This window comes from Heterodontus francisci, chromosome 15, assembly GCF_036365525.1.
Source record: "Heterodontus francisci isolate sHetFra1 chromosome 15, sHetFra1.hap1, whole genome shotgun sequence".
In the NCBI taxonomy this organism is placed as follows: domain Eukaryota; kingdom Metazoa; phylum Chordata; class Chondrichthyes; order Heterodontiformes; family Heterodontidae; genus Heterodontus; species Heterodontus francisci.
The window spans coordinates 90,158,491-90,180,818 of NC_090385.1; the positions used below are offsets into that span (position 1 = coordinate 90,158,491).

General features: G+C 41.6%; 1 protein-coding gene across 5 annotated transcripts in view; it reads left to right on the forward strand.

Annotated features, from left to right (window-relative positions):
* The first annotated feature begins 1,253 nt into the window (after positions 1-1,253).
* Positions 1,254-22,328, forward strand: part of LOC137377780 (sodium- and chloride-dependent neutral and basic amino acid transporter B(0+)-like) — a 96,339-nt gene continuing 75,264 nt past the window's right edge. For 4 of the 5 annotated variants that reach the window (XR_010976485.1, XM_068047826.1, XM_068047829.1 and 1 more), the window contains exons 1-3: positions 1,254-1,422; positions 1,677-1,830; positions 7,753-7,884. Coding sequence is in view for 4 of the 5 variants with exons in the window: in XM_068047826.1 (XP_067903927.1) it covers positions 1,351-1,422; positions 1,677-1,830; positions 7,753-7,884 (358 nt within the window). In the remaining variant the exon portion in view is untranslated. Of the gene's footprint in view, positions 1,423-1,676; positions 1,831-1,850; positions 1,900-7,752; positions 7,885-22,328 lie in introns of those variants that run through there. The other variant, XM_068047827.1, reaches the window with a different exon arrangement.

A 22,328-nucleotide genomic window follows, 5' to 3' on the forward strand; every position in this document is an offset into this window, starting at 1 on the left:
AGCATTACTTTAAGGTCATTGTCAGAAAAATGAGGGGCTGCCCTGCTTTGGGTCCCAGGTCTCCAGCTCTCCTGAAACATTATGAGATAGCGAGATGCAGCCCAACACTCAGTGACAGTCTTCTCTCTCCTCCAGCAGCAGGGAAATGGCTGTCATGGGAATTTAAATCGGTCCCGCACTTCATTTGACCCACCTCTGTTCCTGTCCTCGCATTCCCTGATTGGCCGCTGAACCTGTCTCCATGTCAATTAAGGCGTCGCCTCCATGAAAATCGTGCTTCAATTCTGTTTTTCCCCAGGGGCGGGTTTGGGACCTGGAGACACTCCCGACTTCCGTTTCCTGCCCCTGACATGAACATCCAGCCTGTGATCTAATAGAGCTCTTTAAAATGATGAGAGGTTATAATTGAGAAGATAGAATAAGAATGTTTCTGTTTGTGGGAAACAACAAAATAGAAGCCATCAATATAAGATAGTCACCAAGAAATCAAATAGGGAATTCAGAAGCAGCTTCTTTACTCAGAGATTGATGAGAATGTGGAACTCCCGAGCACACGGAGTGGTTGAGGTAAATGGCATAGGTGCATTTAAAGGGTATAAGGAAGAAGGAAATAGAGGGTTATGCTAATAGAGTTAGATTAGGAAGGATGGGAGAAGGTTTGAGTGGAACATAGATATCACCATGGACTGGTTGGGCTGAATGGCCTGGTTCTGTGCTGTATATTCTATGCAATGCTATGTACTGAGTATTGGACGCAGGGCTAATGTATGCTACTTTGTATGGTTGGTTACCGTGTTTACGATTAATGCTTTGCCAGTAAAATGAAATGAATTATCAAATATATTATTATCTCTAGTTATACAAATCTATTTAAAGGACAGGAGGGAATTATCCAATAATTCTGTCCCATTGTTAAGCAAACACATCCATAGTCCTGCCTTGCCTGAGCTCCTGACTGATCCAGGTTCACTTGGTGCTGTCACTTTTAAAAATACTGCTGCTGTCAAACCTGTAGATGCAGAATAAGTGCACTTTGGTAGCGAGTGTTCGGAAACTAATGCAGTCAACCTGAAAAAATAATGTTTAATCTGCAAATTGATGAACAACAGAAATAGTCTGAGAACCTGGATATCACCAGACCCTGAGTGAGTAGAGTTACACCCCTTTTAAACAGCTTAAGGGATTGGCTTCTGACTGTGGAAGAATCATTGCCTGGTGTGGAGCTTATTAATCCTTAACCAGAGTCCCAAAGCAGTACAAAGTTTGAAGACTTTTGGACCAAAGCATCTTCCTCAAGATTTAAATCCAAGTCCCTGAGCAAGTGGAAGAATCGATCATCACTGTCCAAAAATGGACCAGAGGGAGTTAGTTTTATCTGGGTTCTCACAGAATGATCCCCAAACACACCCTACAAAGTACATTGTGAGTATTTTATCAAAACATGACAGGAAAACTCATGCAAAACCCTGAGAGGTGCTGATGATTTGGGGATTTTGGTTGTTGTGAATTGCAGAGGCTCTCAGCGGGGTTCAGGGTGTTTCCAAATTACAAGCTGAATGCTGCTATATGGAGAATAACAGAGTGCATGTGCAGTGGGTGAAAACTGTACTTTTTGATTGAATTTTAGTCTAACAAAGTTCAATTTCTGAGTCGGTCATTTCTTCTTTTTCCTCCAGGCTGCAACCAATGAACATGTGGGTGAAAGTGACGAGAATGTGGAGCGAGGGAACTGGTCCTCGAAAACTGACTACTTGCTGTCAATAATCGGTTATGCTGTGGGTCTGGGCAATGTCTGGAGATTCCCTTACCTGGCTTACAGAAATGGAGGAGGTACTCACAAGAACACAAGTACACAAGAAGTAGGAGCAGAAGTAGCCCATCGAGCTTGCTCTGCATTCAGTACGATCATGGTTGATCTTGGGCTTTAATTCTACTTTCCTGCCAGCTCACCATATCCCTTGATTCCCTGTGACACCAAAAATCTATCTATCCCATCCTTAAATATATTCAATGACGGAGCATCCACAACCCTCGAGGGTAGAGAATTCCAAAGATTCACAACCCTTTGAGTGCAGTAATTTCTCCTCGTCTCAGCCCTAAATGATCGGCCCCTTATCCTGAGACTGTGCCCCCGAGTTCTCGATTCCCCGACCAGCAGAAACAATCTCTCAGCTTCTACCCAATCAAGCCCTTTCAGAATCGTGTACGTCTCGTCTAGATTGCCTCTCATTCTCCTAAACTCCAGAGAATACAGGCCCAATTTATTCAGCCTCTCATCACAGGACAACCCCCTCATCCCAGGGACCAATTTATTAAATTTTCACTGCACTGCCACTAGTGCAAGTATATCCTTTCTTAAATGTGGTAACCAAAACTGCACACAGTATTTCAGGTGCGGTCTCACCAAAGCCCTGTACAATTTTAATAAGACTTCTTTATTCCTGTACTCCAATACCCTTGCAGTAAAGCCTTCCTAATAGCCTGCTGCACCTGCATGTTCACTTTGTGCATTCCTTATACAAGTACCCCTAAATCTCTCTGAACATCAGCACTAACCAGTTTCACACCTTTTAAAAAATCTTGTGCTTTTTTTGCAACCAAAGTTAACAACTTCACATTTCCCTACACTATACTCCATTTTCCATCTTGTTGCCCACTCATTTCATCTGTCTATATCTCTTTGCAGCCTCTCGACCTCCTTCCGCAGCTTACCTTTTCACCGAGCTTTGTATAATCGACAAACTTAGATACATTACTCTCTGCCTCTTCATCCAAGAAATTAATATAAAGTGTAAATAGCTGAGACCCCAGCACTAATCCTTGCAGCACCCTACTATTCACTGCCTGCCAACTTGAAAATTCCCAATTTATGCCCACTCTGCTTCCCGTCTGTTTACCAATCCTCTATCCACGCTAATATATTACCCTCAATACTGTGAGCCCTTATCTTGTCCAATAGGCTTTTATGTGGCACCTTATCAAATGCGTTTTGGAAATCCAGGTGTACTATATCTACTGGTTCCCCTTGATCTACCCGACTAGTTCCATCCTCAAAAAACTCGAATAAATTTGTCAAACAGGATTTCCCTTTAGTAACACCATGTTGACTTGTTCCATTCATATTATGCTTTTCCAAGTGCATTGTTAAGACTTCTGCTGTGACCAGGTGAGAAATAGGTCTAGGGTTCCCTTTTAGTCTTCACCTGGTCTTACTGTAACAGTGTTTAATTTTAAACACTCCATGTTTTAGCTCACCCTTGGTGAATCCTTGTTCACCATTTCCAATTATAAGGCAAAGAAACCAGCACAAACAGGCTTTCTTAAGTTTGAAGAAGAAAAGTGAAATTTTATTAAACTTAAACACTAATTCATTTAACATCTACAGATACATGACACACTCACGTTAGCATGCCGACGCGATACACGCATGCAGACAGGGACAGATAGAGCAGAGGAAAAATAAAGTAGAAAGGGTTGAGGCAATGTATGAAGAGGTTTTTTTTGTTGCTGTGCTTTGAACTTGCTGCAATCCTTTATTGTAGGTAGATCTTGCTTTTTGTTGGGGCCCAGTATTCTTCTTAAACATTTTTCGCTGTAGAGACTTTTCTCTCTTGGGGTGCATGTGTCTTCAGTAGGTTTTGGAGTTCCATGAGAAAGAGATGGGAGCAGACGGGCAGACAGGAGATCATCTTCAATCCAGGTGCAAAGAGCTTTCTACAGGCTCTCAGTTCAAAAATTCTGCAACAGCCAGTTAGTCATGTGACTGACTGGTCTGACCATGTCTTGGCTCTGTGTATTATATGTGTCAGGGAATGGTCCCTTGTCTGTAATTTTGCAAAAATGTCTTTCTAGCCAGGGGCCTGGCATTCCCTTGTAACAGGCCTTCTCTTCCTAGCAACAATTTGAAATTTAATGACCATGTAGCAAAATTAATATGCCTCATTCTTGGCAGGTGGAGGCCTGCTTGACACTTCTTTAATAATAGATTCCAGAATCTTCCCAACAGCTGATTGTCGGCTAACTGGCCTTTTGTTCCCTGTTTTCTCTACACCCCTTTTCTTGAAAATCAGTGTAACATTTGCCAACATCCAATCTACAGGACTTTTCATAAATCTAAGGAATTCTGGAAAATCATATGCAGCACATCCACTATCTCTGCAGCTATCTCTTTTAGAACCCGAGGATGTTGGCCATCTGGTCCCGGGGACTTGTCAGATTTTAGTCCCTCAAGTTTCTCCAATACTTGTTCTCAGCTGATATCAATTTCCTTAATTTTCTCACTCTTTTTCACCCCTAGGTTATTGCCCATTTCTGGTATGGAACTTGTGTCCTCTACTGTGAAGACAGACACAAAATATTTGTTCAATGCCTCTGCCATTTCTTCATTCCCTATGATGCTTTCTCCTGTCTCTGCCTCTAAGGAACCAACATTTACTTTAGCTACACTTTTCCTTTGTATGTACTTATAAAAGCTCTTACAATCTGTTATATACTGCTGGCTAGTTTACGCTCATTCTATTTTTTTTCCTTTTTATCAACTTTTTGGTGACCCTTTGCTGGTTTCTAAAGCACTCCCAATCATCAGACTTGCTAATATTTTTTGCAACATCTTAAACCTCTTCTTTTAGTCTAATAGTCTCCTTAACTTCCTAAGTGATCCATGAATGGGTCTTTCTTGATGAGTTTTTGTTTTTGAGCAGAATGTACTTTTGTTGAACTCTTTGAATTGTTTCTTTAAATGTTTCCCACTCTTCATTTACTGGCATACCTTCCAGTCTATTTACCCAATTAACCTTAGCCAGTTCTCCCCTCATACCTTCGTAATTGGCTTTGTTTATGATTCTTGTTTGTGATTGAAATGTGTCACTTTCAAACTTAACATGAAATTCAATGGTATTATGATCAATATTTCCCAGTGGATCTTTCACTACAACATTGCTAATTAGCCCATTACACTATATGAGTTCTAAGATAGCTTTATCCCTAGTCCTTGTACTGGAGTGAAATCCAAAATACAGGGGAGAGAAAGGCAGAAATAAAGGGAACAATTCATTGATTTATAAGAACATAAGAACTAGGAGCAGGAGCAGGCAATTCAGCCCCTCCAGCCTGCTCATGGTTGATCTCATGTCGGCCTTAATTCCACTTTCCTGCCTGTTCTCCATAACCCTTCAACCCATTAATCATTAAAAATCTGTCTATCTCCTCCTTAAATTTACTCAATGTCCCAGCATCCACCGCACTCTGGGGTAATGAATTCCACAGACTCATGACCCTTTGAGAGAAATAATTTCTCCTCATCTTTATTTTAAATCTGCTACTCCTTATCCTAAAACTATGATCTCTCATTCTAGATTGTCCACAAGAGGAAACATCCTCTTAACGTCTGCTTTGTCACTTCCCTTAATCATCTTATATACTATCTCAATTAGTTCTCCTCTCATTCTTCTGAACTCTAGAGAGTAAAGGCCTAAACTGCTCAATCTCTCTTCATAAGACAAGCCCCTCATCTCTGGAATCAATCTAGTGAATCTCCTCTGAACTGCCTCCAATGCAACTACATCCCTCTTCACGTGGTGACCAAAACTGTATGCAATACTCCAGGTGCAGTCTTACTAATACCTTGTACAGTTGCAGCAACACTTCCTTACTTTTATACTCTATTCCTTTAACAATAAATGCCAAAATTTCATTTGCCTTCCTTATTACCTGCTGCACCTGCATAGTGGTTTTCTGCGATTCATGCACGAGGACACCCAGATCCCTCTGTACCGAAGCACTCTGAGGTTTCTCTCCATTGTGATAATAATTTGCCTTTCTATTCTTCCGACAAAAATGGATAACCTCATACTTATCCATGTTAAACCCCATTTGCCAAATTTCGGCCCATGCACCTAAATTATCCATATCCATTTGTAAGTTTCTTATTTCTTTATTGCAACTTACTACCCCACCTATTTTAGTGCCATCTGCAAATTTGGCTTAATACTTTCTATCCCTGCATCCAAATCATTGATATAGATTGTAAATAGTTGGGACCCAAGGACCAAGCCCTATGGCACCCTACTAGTTACATCTTGCCGACCAGAAAAAGACCCATTTATCCCGACTCTGTTTTCTGTTGGTTAGCCAATCCTCTATCCAAGCTAATAAATTGCCCCTAACCCCATGTGATCTTACCTTGTGTATTAACCATTTGTGTGGCACCTTATCAAATGCCTTCTGGAAGTCCAGATATACTACATCTACAGGATCCCCATTATCCACTTTACTTGTTACATCTTCGAAGAAATCTAGCAAATTAGTCAAGCATGATTTATCCTTCATAAAACCATGCTGACTCTACTGGATTGCGTTTTGACTTTCTAAATGTCCTGTTATTACTTCCTCCATAATGGATTCTAACAATTTCCCAATGACAGATGTTAAACTAACTGGTCTATAGTTTCCTACTTTCTGCCTCCCTCCTTTTTTGAATAAGGGCATTATATTAGCATTTTTCCAATCCACTGGAACCTTTCCCTCATCTAAGGAATTTTGGAATATTATTACCAATGGATCCACTATCTCCACTGCCACTTCTTTTAAGACCCTAAGGTGTAGGACATCAGGCCCTGGGAACTTGTCTGCCTTCAATCCCAATAGTTTGCTCAGTACTTTTTTCCTCGTGATGATGATTGTTCTAAGTTCCTCCCTTTCTATAACCTCTGCATTATCTGTTACTATTGGGATGGTACTAATGTCCTCCACTGTGAAAACTGAGGCAAAATACTGATTTAGTGTCTCTGCCATTTCAGTGTTCCCCTCTATAAAGAATATTAAATTCAATGAAACAGGATATTGTTTATTACTTAGGTAGATAATACAGGATTAAACAATGCTAGTATTCAAGAATAATGAATTCAATCTCTGTTTGAAATTATTTGCAGGATTTTTTCCTTAGGATGTAGGTCATGTTAAGGTGATGGTTTAAAGTTGTAGTTAAGAGTGCAACACATCAAATAAATGGTATTTTAAAACAGATATGAACGAGCCTTAGCAGGTTTATCAAAATGATGATTTATTAATTTTGAATATTTGAAAAGTATTATTGTTTAAAATGCATGAATGTCCACATCAGACACAATTTATACACAATCTCTGAAATCCTCAGTTATCAGTCTCCTCAATCAGGCTCTGGGGTCAGGTTTTTAAGTTGGGTCATACCTGCTTGTATCAGGTGCTCTTCACAACCCCCCAAAACTGGATTAATAGAAACCAAGAACAAAAGTGTAAAAATATCATAACATGATTACAGAAAGGGACAGAAAATATTTTGATTCAGGTAAAGTGAATATTACAAGGTGGGAATTTCTTTGTAACTTCTTTCTTTAACTGAACTTTTAGAACTGCAGCTGAGAGTCAAGCATTTCCCATATATTAATGTACATTCGCATCATAAAATCTTATTACAATCCTGATATGGCGAATAAAATAGGGGAGAATGAAGATAAATTGATTTTCTATATAGAGATAGATGGGAGTAAAAATATTTCTGGGCAGACAGATTAGGTAGAAATAAAAATAGATAGATAAACATACAGACAGAGAGACAGATTAGATAGATAGAGACAGAAAAACATGTTTTCTTAGAGATTTCAGGGGTACTTTTAACTCAAGTTGCCTTGTGGGAACGAGGAGATTCAGCTTGAAAGCCTGTTTTAGTTCCACTCGATTTTACACTCTGTTGAATTTCTTTTCTCTATTTTCCAGGTGCGTTTCTTATTCCCTACACACTCATGCTGGCACTCGCAGGGATACCACTGTTTTTCTTGGAATCTTCCTTTGGACAGTTTGCCAGCCTCGGACCTGTTGCAGTTTGGAAAGCTGTGCCAATCCTACAAGGTTAATGTTTACTTAGCAATGTGAGCTTAGCAACAGTTTAAATGAGTAATAGTGTTTAAGTCATACTAGTATATTGTTATATTTTCCTTATTAAACAGAGGCTTCAGCTAGATATGTTAAAGTACTGTTTATAATCCGATCTATCGTATATTTTACAAAGACAGATACAGACAGTGGAGAGACAGGCACAGCGCGTGAAATGTTTTCTTTTCTGATTCTAAATTTAATCGGATATTAGACCCTTCTTCTTCTTCATAGGCTGTCCCTTAGGATCAAGGATGACTTGATTCCACTCCGGTTCGATGGGTTTTGAAATGGATGATTAGTTCAATGTGTGATCTGCAGACTCTGCCACATGAGGGACAGGTGGTGCTTGAAGGGTCAGGTAGATGAGTAGTTTGGAGGTTTGTGCGCTAACTCTGACACCTCGATTTCATCTCTGCATGTTCGCAATGAAGTCCCTCGAGGTGTACGATGCCTTCCTCAATGATCTTTCTCCATCTAGGATGGTCATGAGCCAGGGACGCCCATGATCCAATGGGGATGTTTGATCACTTCAGCGATACTTTGAGGACATCTCTAAAGTGTTTCCACTGTCCTCCTGGGAGTCTCCTGCTGTGACCAAGCTCTGAGTAGAACATCTGCTTCACGAGTCTGGTGTCAGGCATGCAAATGACATGTCCTGCCAAGCAGAGCTGGTTTTGGGTGATTCGTATCTCGATGCTGGGCAGGTTGGCTTGGGAGAGTACACTGCTGTTGAACCGCCATTCTTGCCACTGGATTTGGAGGATCTTGCGGAGGCACCTCTGGTGGTATTTCCCCAGTGCTTTGAGGTGCTTGTTGTAGGTTGTCCAAGTCTCTGAAGTTTATAGGAGCATAGGGATCACTGCTGCCCAGTAAACCACAATCTTAGTCTCAGGTTTGAGATCCTGATCCTCAAATACTCTCTTCCTTAGTTCGCTGCAGGCTGATGTGACACATTGGAGGCGATGATGAACCTTGTCATCTATATCTGCCTTCAACGAGAGGAGGCTCTCAAGATATTGAAAAGGGTCCACGTTTTCCCGGATCTCACCATTGATCTTGATTGACGGTGGAGGTGTTGTGCTCTGGGAGCTGGTTCAAAGAGGATTTTTGTTTTCTGACTGTTCAGTGAAAGACCCATTTTCTCATATGCTTTGGGGAAGGTGTCAACAATGATCTGGTACAAGGCCTGCCACAAGGCCTTCAAATGTTCAAAATGAGCTCACACTTGCAGCCACTTTTGATCTTGTGTTACACAGTAACTGCATCATCATTCCACAGCCACTGAGAGAACGTGTTATTGAAATATCACATGAGGGTTACCAGGGAATTGTCAAAACGAGCAACTTCTTCAGGAAAAGCTATAGTTCCTGGTATTGACCAGATGGTGGAGCACAACATTAATCAGTGTTTTCCATGTCAAACAACCATAATGTCAAATCGTCATGATCCGCTTAACATGTCTGAGCTACCTGCAGGCCCATGGACTGAAGTTAGCATAGACTTCAGAGACTTTCCCAATGATGAGCACTTGCTTGTTATCACTGACGACTACAGCAGATTCCCAGTTGTAGAAATAATTACGTCTATCTCAGTGAAAGCAGTCATGTCGAAGCTTGATCAGATTTTCACTTTGTTTGGAGTCCCTCAAACGATGAGAAGTGACAATGGACCCCCATTCAACAACAGTGAGTTCAGTAAATTTGTGAATAACTGGTCTTAACTCACTGAAAAATCACACCCTATTGGTCAAGAGCTAATGGAGAAGTTGAGAGATTCAACAAAATGTGATCCGTACAGCAAGTGCTGACAGCAAGTCCTGGAAGCAGGAATTGTTTTGTTTTCTTTACAATTACAGAGCGACTCCTCACCCAATCACTGGAAAGCTTCCAGCTACATTCATCTTCCTATGTGCACACATCTTCCTGATCTACCTCGCAAAGCTAGTCAACATGTATGGGAGCATGATTGAGGACAGAAAGATTGCATAAAAGTAAACACAGACTGAAATATGAAATTCAGAAAGAAACCACTAAAGCTAGGAGACAAAGTGCTTGTGAAAGGTGATGGTTATGCTGGAAAGCAAACCACACTCCTAACATCCATCCATTTGTTGTGACCAATGCAAAAAGATCACTGATCATTGCTATACCTGGTTCTCAAATTATCACACGAAACACATCATTCTTCAAAGTGTTGCAAGCACCATCCGCAAGCATTGTGTCTGATCCAGACATCGACACTTCAGATGAAACACATGAGTTAGTTGAGACAACACCTATTGTCACACGTTATTATCCTACCTCTGAGTGAAAACATCCTCCATACTTAAGCGACTATGTTATAAACTGTAGTAATGTCCAAACAGAACAATTGTAAACAAACCATTGAAACTCACATTTACCAAGAAGGGGTGGAATGTAGTGTATTGTTCATTTATTGTTCATTTGATATGTAGTGAATTGTTCATTTGAGGCTGCCGTATATACTTGGTGTAGCATCTGCAGTGTGTCACTGGAGAGAGAGTCAATAATGAAGTTTCAGTTTACAGCAGCAATCCAGAAGGTAGTGCTGTGATTTTCTGTCAGAGATTTACAATAGAAGATCCACAATGTGCGATCTTACTGACTCAATAGTCTAGTTGTGGCCCAACCAGTGCTTTATAAAGGTTCAGCATAACGTCCCTGCTTTTGTACTCAGTATCTCTACTTATGAAGCCCAAGATCCCACATGCTTTGCTAACTACTCTCTCAATATCTCTTGCCATCTTCAAGGATCTATGCACATGAACCCCCAGATCCTTCTGTCACTGCACAGTCTTTAAAACTATGCCATTAAGTCCACAGTGCCTCTCCCTCTCCATTCTGCCAAAATGCATCACCTCACACTTCTCTGAATTAATCGTCATTTGCCACTTATCTCCCATTCTGCTAGCCTATCTATGTCCTATTGCAGTCATAATGTTCACTTGGACAGGAAAGCAGAGTGTGAGCAGCACCTGAGCGACAAACCCCAGAATGAGTTCAGCTGTCAGGAAAATGGGGGAGGAGTCAATAGGCAACTTGTGGAATTAGCGAATTGAGTTCATAATTTAGGTCCAGAATTGAAAATGATTACATCACATATATTTAATTATTTTTCACTAGAAAATTTGCTGTGGCTTTGCTCAATAATTCAGCTGTATATTAGGGCAGAGACATTATACCATGCAACAGTCATTCTTCTGCAAAGTAGCATTGTGTTTAACTTGACCTTGAAGACCCCAACATCTAAATGCTGCATTCATCACATCCTGAGATTAGAGGGTAATTATTTCTGAGTGGATTTGACAGCTAGTTGTAAGTGCCTGGATTCCCTCAGGTCAATGCATCTGTAATAATAAAGTGTGACATCAGAAGTCGGATGGACTCAAGACTTTTACAGTTATTCGGCCAGAAGGTTCCATTAGATTGAAAAATAATGAATGTAACTCCTTTATTCAAAAAGGGAGGCAGGGAGAAAGAAAGGAGGAAACTACAGGCCAGTTAGCTTAACATCTGAGAAAATGTTAGAAGCTATTATTAGAAACATTATAACACAGCACTCAGAAAAATTCAAGATAATCAGGCAGAGTCAACATGCTTTTGTGAAAGGGAAATTGTATTTAACCAATTTATTGGAGTTCTCTGAGGGAGTTACACATGCTGTGGATGAGGGGGAACCAGTGGATGTATTGTACTTAGATTTCCAGAAAACATTTGATAAGGTGCCACATCAAAGGTTAGTGCAAAAAATAAAAGCTCATGGTGTGGGAGGGGGGGGGGGGGGGGGGAGGGTGTGGCGGAGGGTGGTAACATATTGATATGGATAGAAGATTGGCTAGCGAACAGGAAACAGAGTAGGCATAAATGGGTCATTTTCTGGTTGGCAAGATGTAACGAGTGGTGTACCACAGGGATCTGTGCTGGGGCCTCAACTTTTTACAATTTATATAAATGACTTAGATGAAGGAATCAAAGGTATGGTTGCCAACTTTGCTGATGACAAAGAAATCGATAGGAAAATAAGTTATGAAGAAGACATAAGGAGGCTACAAAGGGATATGATAGGTTAAGTGAGTGGGCAAAGATCTGGCAAATGGAGTATAATGTGCGAAAATGTGAAATTGTCCATTTTGGCAGGAAGAATAAAAAAAAGCATATTATTTAAATGGTGAGAGATTGCAGTGTTCTGAGATGCAGAGGAATCTGGGTGTCCTAGTGCATGAATCGCAAAAGCTTAGTATGCAGGTACAGCACGTAATTAGGAAAGCTACTAGAATGTTATCATTTATCGCAAGGGGAATTGAATACAAAAGCAGGGAGCTTATGCTTCAGCTATACAGGGCATTGGTGAGACCACATCTGGAGTACGGTGTACAGTACTGGTCTCCTTATTTAAGGAAGGATGGAAATGCTTTGGAAGCAGTTCAGGGAAGGTTTACTCGGTTAATACCTGAAATGAGCAGGCTGTCTTATGAGGAAAGATTGGACAGGCTGGGCTTGTATCTGCTGGAATTTAGAAGAATAAGAGGCAACTTGATTGAAACATATAAGATCCTGAGTGGTCCTGACAGGCTGGAAGTGGAAAGGATGTTTCCCCTTGTGGGAGAATCTAGAACTAGGGGTCACTGTTTAAAAATAAGGGATCACCCATTTAAGACAGAAATGAGGAGAACATTTTTTCTCTCTGAGGTTCATGAATCTTTGGAACTCTGCTTCTCAAAGGCGGTGGAAGCAGAGACTTTGAATATTTTTAAGGCAAAGGTAGATGGATTCTTGATAAACAAGGGGGTGGAAGGTTATTGGAGGTAGGTGGAAATGTGGAGTAATCAATTCAGCCATGAACTTCTTGAATGGCGGAGCAGGCTCGAGGGGCCGAGTGGCCTACTCCTGCACCTAATTCGTATATTCATATTTAGTTAAAAGTGTAACTATTTGCAACAAATTGCTTGTCATTTCAGTGCAACTTGTTTTAATCTATGAAATAATTCTTGAGAATATGGAGGCAGAAATATGATAGAAACATTGGAACAAAGGCATTTCATTGCTTGCATATCCAGTTGGTGTGTGATGATGTAACACATCATGGAAGTGTGCAGCAGGATTCCTGGGAACTGCAATGATGCCTTTAACCTGCAGGAATCCTCAAGCTGCCCTTTATTTCCTATAAACAGCAGTAGACCATTCAGACTCTTGCCTGTTTCACCATTCAATTAGATCATGACTGCTCTATATCTCAAGTCTTGTATTTGCTCCATATCCCTTATTACTCATACCTAATAAAAATCTATCAATCTTAGTCCTGAAAATTTCAATTCACCCAGAATCCACAGCCTTTTGTTCAGTAAATGTAATATTTCCACCACCTTTGTGAGAACAATTGCTTCCTCATTTCACTCTGGATTGGCTGAGCTCTAATTTTAAGATTATGTCCTCTTGTCATGAATTCCCACCAGAAGAAATAGGTTCTCTGCAGTTACGCTATTGAATTCCATTAACATTGAAAAAGCCTCGAGTAAATCACTCTCCAAGCTTTCAAGCTAAAGGGAAAACAAGACAACTTTATACAAACTGTCCTCATAATTTAATCCTTTCAGCTCTGCCATTATTCCAGTCAATATATTCTATACCACCTCTAAGGCTAATCTCTCCTTCCTGAGGATCGGTGCCCAAACTGAATGAACTGGTCCCAATGGGGTCAGATCAAGACTCTGTACAACTGAAGAACAATTTTGTCTCATTGTATTGCAGCTCCCTTGAGTCAAGGAGCTAAAGGACAACAATTTCATTTATATTTAGTGGTTTGTGGGCATTTTTGCAAGGATTTTGTTTTACTTTGACCAACTTAGGATTCTGTGTGTCTTTAAAAAACTGTAAAAGGATTTCAGTGGACATTGAGGCTATGGATATTTTAAAAGGAAGTTCAACAAAAGCTGAACTTGTAAACAAGGGCAGAAAGCTGGTAATTTGAAGGAAACCAGCAAGAGGTTTAATCTCAGAGCCACTCCGTGAGTGACAAGGGAGACTTTGTGACTGGGCACGTGACTTGTTTCAGGAAGGTTTTGCTTTCAGTTTGGAACTTTAAAAAGCCAGTGAGTTTGGACAAAAAGCAGGCATTTGAAATTTGATTTTGACTTGCCTGGAGATCTGAAGAAGACCGAGAAAAAGTATTACCTCTCTGTAAAGAAACCCTGTATTTCAAATGCGGCAGATTCCTATTGCCTCCTGCCTTTGAAGAATCCCTGCATCAAGTATGGTTCCTGTTGCCTCCTGTGATTTAAGAAATTCTAAAATTTGAAGAACTCTTCTACTACTATACTGCCGCTGTAAGACCTAAGAGGAACTGTTGTTACACCACTGATGGAAGACCTTATGTGAAGTCTTTGCCAGTTGAAGTTCTTTGAACGCCTATCTGTCACAAACTTCATTGACCTCGCCTGGAAAGATTTTGAGTGGCATCCAACTATTCAACTTTGGGACACCTCACCAAACCGAAGAACCTCCTACCAACCCGTGACAGACTAAGTTTTTTTTTATTATTCCTTTCATTCATTCCTATGAAAAAGCTGTAAACCAAAATTCTTTTTTCTTGGGTTAACGTTTTTTTTTAATGTATGTGCATGTGCATGAGGGCTAGGGAAAACAAGGAGCTTTAATATCTCAATTTGTATATGGATTTACTTCACTATGGTTAAGACTTGGTTTTATCATAAACAGTTGATGTTGTTGTTGATTAAAGAAACCTGGTTGGTGTGCTTTATTCAGGGACAAATAGAGTATCTAATTGGCTGTTTCTGTAAGTGGGAAAATTTATTTATATGCTGTGATCTGTGGAGAAGTGGGACTGAATTAACAGTGCACTCAACCCAGCTCAGTCGTAACAGCATGGACACCCAAATCATTTTGCTCTGTTACAAAATCTGGTTTCTTGCTGATATGAAAATCTCCCAATTTGTGTTGTTTTATATCCAAAATGGTTGACTTCATACCTCTGCATATTGAACTCTATCTGCCACAGTTTTGCCCACTTACTTAATCAGTCCACATCTTGTAACTTCCTACTCCCATGTACACAACTTACTGTTGCTCCTAACTTAGTGCCTTCTGTGAACTTGAATACACAGTTCTCTATTCCTTCATCCAAGTCGTTGATATATATGGTGAAAAACTGATGCACCAGTACAGATTCTTGGCAAATACCACTTGTTACAACCCACGATTCCGAGTAGACTCCCATTATTCTCTTCTTTGTCTCCAATCTCCCAACCAATTACGAACCAACATGACAAGGTCATCTCCAATCCTGTGCACTTTTAGTTATTTTAATAATCTTTTAAATGGACCCTTATCAAATACCTCTGAAAGTCCATACAAGCAACACCCATGGAACACTCCCCTACCCACCATGTTAGTGATCTCCTCGATGATTCAGAAAATGCTGGAAATACTCAGCAGGTCTGGAGCATACGTCGAGAGAGAAACAGAGACGATGGACTGAATCTTACAAACCCTCCAACATCAGGGTAGCGTGGCGAGGGGTGGGGTGGGGTGGTGCTGGAAAATACCTCCAGCACGGACCTCATTGCTGGAAAGGTCTGGCCCCATATTGCCGGCAGTGCACCCCTCCTCCCCGCTGCTGCTCAGCAACGGGAGACCAATTTCAATATGTAAATACCTGAATTAATGACTATCCAAGGCAGAACACTGGTGAGGAGGGGGAGCAGGTAGGTTTTCCAGTATGGGAGGAGGGGATGGAGTCAAACTCATCTGATTGGTGTAGGGGATGGTAGGAAGGGTTACAGTGCAGTTTGCCAATCAACCTCTCTTGTCCAGAAAGTTTGGAGATTCGTATGAACCTTGTTGGGGTGAAGGTCAGGTGGGCAGGGAAAGTGTTTTGTGGGGGGGAGGGGGGTAGAGGGCAAATAATGCATTTCATGGTTGTTGGGGTGGGGGGGGGGGATGGGAGAGTGGCAAATTAAATGTTTTTAAACATTTTTGAAACCTCATTCTTTAAATATTTAAATTAAATGGAAGTGCTCGAAGCTCTTTATAAATGGCGTCAGCACCTGCGCAAAGGCTTCTGATGCCATTGCCAAGGACGGACCGCCCGCACTCACCACACTATCGGGGTGGGCGTTCCTCCCCAGCCATTTAAATGAGCCACTGCGCTGAATATCACAGCAGCTCTGTGACGTGCAGTCCATGCGTGTAGACTGCCATTGTCTATGTTGGCGGTGGCAGTATAAATTTCAGCCCAATCTTTCAGGCCTGTAACTGAAAGGCTGATTATTTCCAGCATTTCTGTTTTTATTTCAGAATTCCAGCATCCACAGTATTTTGCTTTTGTTCTCAATGATTCAATTGAGTTAGTCAAATATTCTTCACAAATCCATGCTGATTTCTTTTGATCAACTCACATTTGTTCAAATGCTCAGACGCTCTGTCCCTGTTGCTAAGATTCCAACAAGAACAACTTGCATAAATATAGCATATTTAACATAATAAAATGTTCCAAGGCATTGAACAGGAATATTATCAAACAAAATTTGACACCAATCCACATAAGGATTTATTAGGACAGCTAACCAAACCCTTAGTCAAAGCAAAGGGTTTTATGGAGCGCCTTAAAGGAACAGAGAGTGGTCGAGAGACAGAGAGGTTTAGGGAGGAAATTTTACAGCTCAGATGCGAGGCAGCTAAAGGCACGGCCGCCAGAGTGAGTAAAATTGGGGAACTGCAAGAGACCAGAATTGGAGGCTCCAGTAACTTCCCCATAACTGATGTGAAACATGTGGCTAGAAATGTGGTGACCCCAATTTTGGGGAGCGGGGGGCCACAATTTGCGACCTGTCTGCACCCGTTCAGATCGAAGCGGGCAGCACAAATTTGGTGAACCCAGCTCATTGGCGTTATGGTAGCGTCTAGTCAGTACTTACCGCACCGCTATCTTCTTAACTCTGCAGGTTGCCTCTGCACTCAGAAGAGGAGCTCAGTATCATTTTTCAGAAACCACATGGTGCAGACAGCCTGCTCTTTCTTAAAGGCAGGATCTTCCTCTTAAAGGGAAGCTGCACTGAAGAATATTGTTGCTACTTCAAATTATGTTAAATTGAACAGCTAAACAGAGAGTAGTTTCCAGGGTGATGGATACGATGCTGACCAGGGAGGTCAACTCCTGGAGTCTGGACCTGAGGACCTGGCAGCAGTGCCACAAGAAGTCAAATTAACTCACATGTGTAAATGTCAGTGAATGCATCTTCAACTGGTATCTCATACCCATCACACCAATGCACCTGATGGTGTGTTGCCTCCCTGGTGCCAGGGTCAAAGATGTCACTGAGTGGTGGCAGGGCACGCTGAGGGGGGAGGGTGAACAACCAGCAGTCGTGGCCCATATTGGCACAAATGACATAGGCAGAAATAGAGATGGGGACCTGCAGTTAGAATTCAAGGAGCTCGGTAGGGAATTAGCAAGAAGGATCTCAGAAGTAGTAATCTCCAGATTTCTCATAATACCATGCACAAGTGGGTATAGAAATAGGAGAAAAAAGTAGATGAATACATGGGTGGAAAGCTGATGAAAGAGGGAGGGCTTTACATTCTTGGGACAGTGGGAAGAGCTCTGGGAGCGATGGGGCCTATACAGGCTGGACAGGCTACAGCTGAATAGATCCTGGACTGAGTTCCTTGTGGGGCGTTTGCTAGTCCTTTCGGTGAGGTTGTAAACTAACTTGGCAGGGGTGTGGGAACCAGGAGGTAATATCAGAGAGGAATACCAAGGTGCACAGAATACTGGGAGAGATAGCACTAGAGTAGGAAATAGTAAGTTATTAGGTGGGCTCAGAGTAAGAGACAAAGTAATAAAGTCTGAATCAGGGTTACTGTGCATATATGTTAATGCACAGAGTGTGATAAATAAGATTAGTAAGTAATAGGCAGTTATAATGCTATAGCTATAACAGAGAACTGGCTCAAAGAAGGGCAGGACTGGATCTTAAATATTCCTGGATACAAGGTGTTCAGGAAATATAGGAAAGAAAGAAAAGGGGGAGGGGTGGCAGTATTGATTAAAGAGAGCATTGCAGTGCTTGACAGAGAGGATGTCCCAGAGGGGTCAAGGACAGAATCTATTTGGCTAGAGTTAAGGGTGCAATTACATTGCTCGGTGTAGTCAATAGGCCAACAACTAGTGGGAAAGATGTGGAGGAACAAATTTGAAAGGAAATTACGGAGAGGAGCAAGAATGTTTTTTATTAATTCATGGGATGTGGGCATGCTGGCTAGGCCAGCATTTATTTCCCATCCCTAATTTCCCATGAGAAGGTGGTGGTGAGCTGCCTTCTTGACTGCTGCAGTCCATGTAGGGTAGGTACATCCACAGTGCTATCAGGAAGGGAGATTCCAGAATTTTGACCCAGCAACAGTGAAGGAACAGCGATATATTTCCAAGTCAGGAAGGTGTATGGCTTGGAGGGGAACTTGCAGGTGGCGGTGTACGCATGCATCTGCTGCCTTGTCCTTCTAGGTGGTAGAGTTCGTGGGTTTGGAAGGTGCTGCCTAAGGAGCCTTGGTGCACTGCTGCAGTACATCTTGTTGATGGTTCAGACTGCTGACACTTCTGCGTCGGTGGTGGATGGAGTAAATGTTTGTGGATGGGGCACCAATCAAGTGGGCCGTTTTGTCCTGGATGGTGTCAAGCTTCTTGAGTGTTGTTGGAACTGCACCCATCCAGGCTTGTTGATGGTGGACAGACTTTGGGGAGTCAGGATGTGAGTTACTCGCTGCAGGATTCCTAGCCGATGACCTGCTCTTGTAGCTACGGTATTTATATGGCTACTCCAGTTCAGTTTCTGGTCATTAGTAACCCCCAGGATGTTGATAGTGGGGGTTTCAGTGATGGTAATGCCATTGAATGTCAAGGGGAGATGGTTAGATTCTCTCTTGTTGGAGATCGTCATTGCCTGGCACTTGTGTGGCATGAATGTTACTTGCCACTTATCAGCCCAAACCTGGATATTGTCCAGGTCTTGCTGCATTTCTACACACACTGCTTCAGTATCTGAGGAGTCGTGAATAGTGCCTAACATTGTGCAATCATCAGTGAACATCCCCACTTCTGACGTTATGATTGAGGAACATCATTAATGAAACAGCTGAAGATGGTTGGGCCTAGGACACTATCCTGAGGAACTTCTGCAGTGAAGCCCTGGAGCTAAGATGATTGACCTCCAACAACCACAACCATCTTCCTTTGCGCTAGGTATGACTCCAACCAGTCTTGAGTTTTCCCTCTGATTCCCATTGACTTCAGTTTTGCTAGGGCTCCTCGATACTATACTCAGTCAAATGCTGCCTTGATGTCAAGGGCAGTCACTCTCAACTCACCTCTTGAGTTCAACTCTTTTGTCCATGTTTGAAATAAGGCTGTAATGAGGTTAGGAACTGAGTGGCTCTAGCGGAAACCCAAACAGAGCATCACTGAGCAGGTTATTGCTGAGCGAGTGCCTCTTGATAGCACTGTCAAAGACACCTTCCATCACTTTACCGATGATCGTGAGTAGACTGATGGGGCAGTAATTGGTCAGGTTGGATTTGTCCTGCTTTTTGTGCACAGGACATATTTTCCACATTGTTGGGGAGATACCAATGTTGTAGCTGTACTGGAATAGCTTGGCTATGGACGTTGCAAGTTCTGGAGCACAGGTGTTCAGTACTATTGCCAGAATGTTGTCAGGGCCCATAGCCTTTGCAGTATCCAATGCCTTCAGTCGTTTCCTGATATCACGCGGAGTGAATTGAATTAGCTGAAGACCGGTATCTGTGATGCTGGAGACTTCAGAAGGAATCATGCATTAATTATAATAAGGACTTTAATTATCCAAATATAGACTGGGCTCATAGTAGTGTTAAGGGCAGAGAGGGGCTAGAGTTCCAAAAGTGTGTTCAGGAAAATTTTCAAGAGCAGTATGTTTCCACTTCGACGAAAGGGGAGGCACTGCTGGACCTGGATCTTCAGAATGAGGTGGGCCAAGTTGATCAGCATTTGCTTCTTGTCACATGACTCAAGTCAAAAATAGAACAGAAACCTTGGCAACTGGGGCAGATGTGTGCAGAGAAATGACAAGTCAGACTGTGGACTTTCTGTTTCCAATTGCACTTTTGAATTGTTTTGAGTTGGGAATGAACTGTTAAAAAGGGGTTGGAGTTTTTAATGATAAAGCTGAAGGAGAGCCCCAGCTCAGCCCAGCCTGTTCCATCTCTTTAAAAAGGGAGAGAACTTCCAAGGAGAGAAAAGAATTCACAAAGAAAGAGACAAGTCCACAACCCAGCTCAGCTTTCCAGCAGCTCTCTAAAAGACTCTGCAAAGTCTCCTGTGACAATTCATTTCATCTCCTGTCTTTGAAGAAAAGCCTGCTAAATTAATTCTCAATGCTGCCTGAAAAGAACAGTTCTAAAGATCTCATTGACTTGTCTACATATACTCAGAGTCTGGACTGTGTGCCAGTTTTGGAACACAACATATCTCATGTTTTTTTTAAGATTGAGCAAGTATTCAGTCGAAGTGGGTTTTTTTTGTCTGTTTTGTTGTAACAGAGCTATAAACAACAATCCCCTTTTATTTTTCCGGTTAACTGGTGTATGTGTGTGTGTGTGCGTGTGTGTGTGTGAGTGTGAGGGGCTAAGGTAAAAAGGGACCTATAACATTTCAATCTGTGTGTTTGTGCTTTACTTCATTACTGGTTAAGACTTGTTTTCTAATAAACTGGTCATGTTGTTGTTTATTAAAGAAACCTGGTTGGTGTGTTTTATTCTGGATAAAAATAGAGCTGATGATTGATTGCATCGGTAAGTGGGAAAACATTTAAATCTATGGTGTGGAGAAGTGGAACTAGAATAAACAGTGCATTCCTCCCACCTCGGTCATAACAATAGGCACAAAAAGAGTAAAAGGAGGAGTGGGGCCAGTTGAGAACCCAAAAGGGGATTTACGTATGGAGGCAGGAGGCATAGCTGAGGTATTAAATGAAATCTTTGCATCTGTCTTTACCAAGGAAGAAGATGCCACAGTGAAAGAGGAGGTAATACACTAGAAGGATTTAAAATTGATAAGGAGGAGATACTGGATAGGCTGTCAATACTTAAAGTTGATAGGACACCAGAACCGGATGAGATGCTTCCAAGGATACTGAGGGAAGTGAGAGAGGAAATTGTGGAGGCACTGGCCATAATTTTCCAGTCTTCCTTAGACTTAGGGGTGGTGCCAGAGGACTTCAGAATTGCAATTGTTATAACTTTGTTCTAAAAAAGGTGTAAAGATAAGCTCAGCAACTACAGGCCAGCCAGTTTAACTTTGGTGGAGAAACTTCTAGGAAAAATAATTTGGGACAAAATTAATCGTCTCTTGGACAAATGCATGTTAACTAAAGAAATCCAGTGTGGCTTTTTTAAGGAAAATCATGTTTAACTAATTTGCTAGAGTTTTCTGATGAGGTAACAGAGAGAGCTAATGAGGGCAATGCTGTTGATGTGGTGTACATGGACCTCCAAAAGGCATTGATATAGCGCTGCACAACAGAGTTGTGCGCAAAGTTATAGCTCATGGAATAAAAGGGACGAAGCAACATGGATACAAAATTGTCTGAGTGATAGGAAACAGAGAGTAGTGGTTAAGAATGATTTTCAAACTGGAAGAAGGATTGTAGTGGAGTTCCCCAGGGGTCAGTGTTGGGACCCTTTCTCTTCCTGATATATATTAATGACCAAGACCTTGGTGCACAGGGCACAATTTCAAAATTTGCAGACGATACAAAACCTGGAAGCACTGTGAACAGTGAGGAAGATAATGTGGAACTTCAAAAGGACATAGACAAGTTGGTCGAATAGGCGGACAAGTGGCAGATGAAGTTCAATGCAGAGAAGTGTGAAGTGAATCATTTTGGCAGGAAGAACATGGAGAAACAATACAAAATAAAGGGTACAATTCTAAAGGGGTGCAGGAGCAGAGAGCCCTGGGGGTATAAGTGCATAAGTCATTGAAGGTGGCAGGACAGGTTGAGAGAGCGGTTAATAAAACATACAGTATCCTGGGCTTTATTAAGAGGGGCATAGAGTACCAGAGCAAGGAGGTTATGTTATACTTGTATAAAACATTGGTCCAGCCTCAACTGGAGTATTGCGTCCAGTTTTGGGTGTTGCATTTAAGGAAAGATGTGAAGGCATTTGAGAGAATGAGAAAATATTCATGAAAATATTCCAGGAATGAAGAACTTCATTTGCGAAGATAGCTTGGAAATGTTGGGCCTGTTTTCCTTAGAGAAAAGAAGGCTGGGAGGAGATTTGATAAAGGTATTCAAAATCATGAGGGATCTGGACAGAGTAGATAGGGAAAATCTGCTCCCA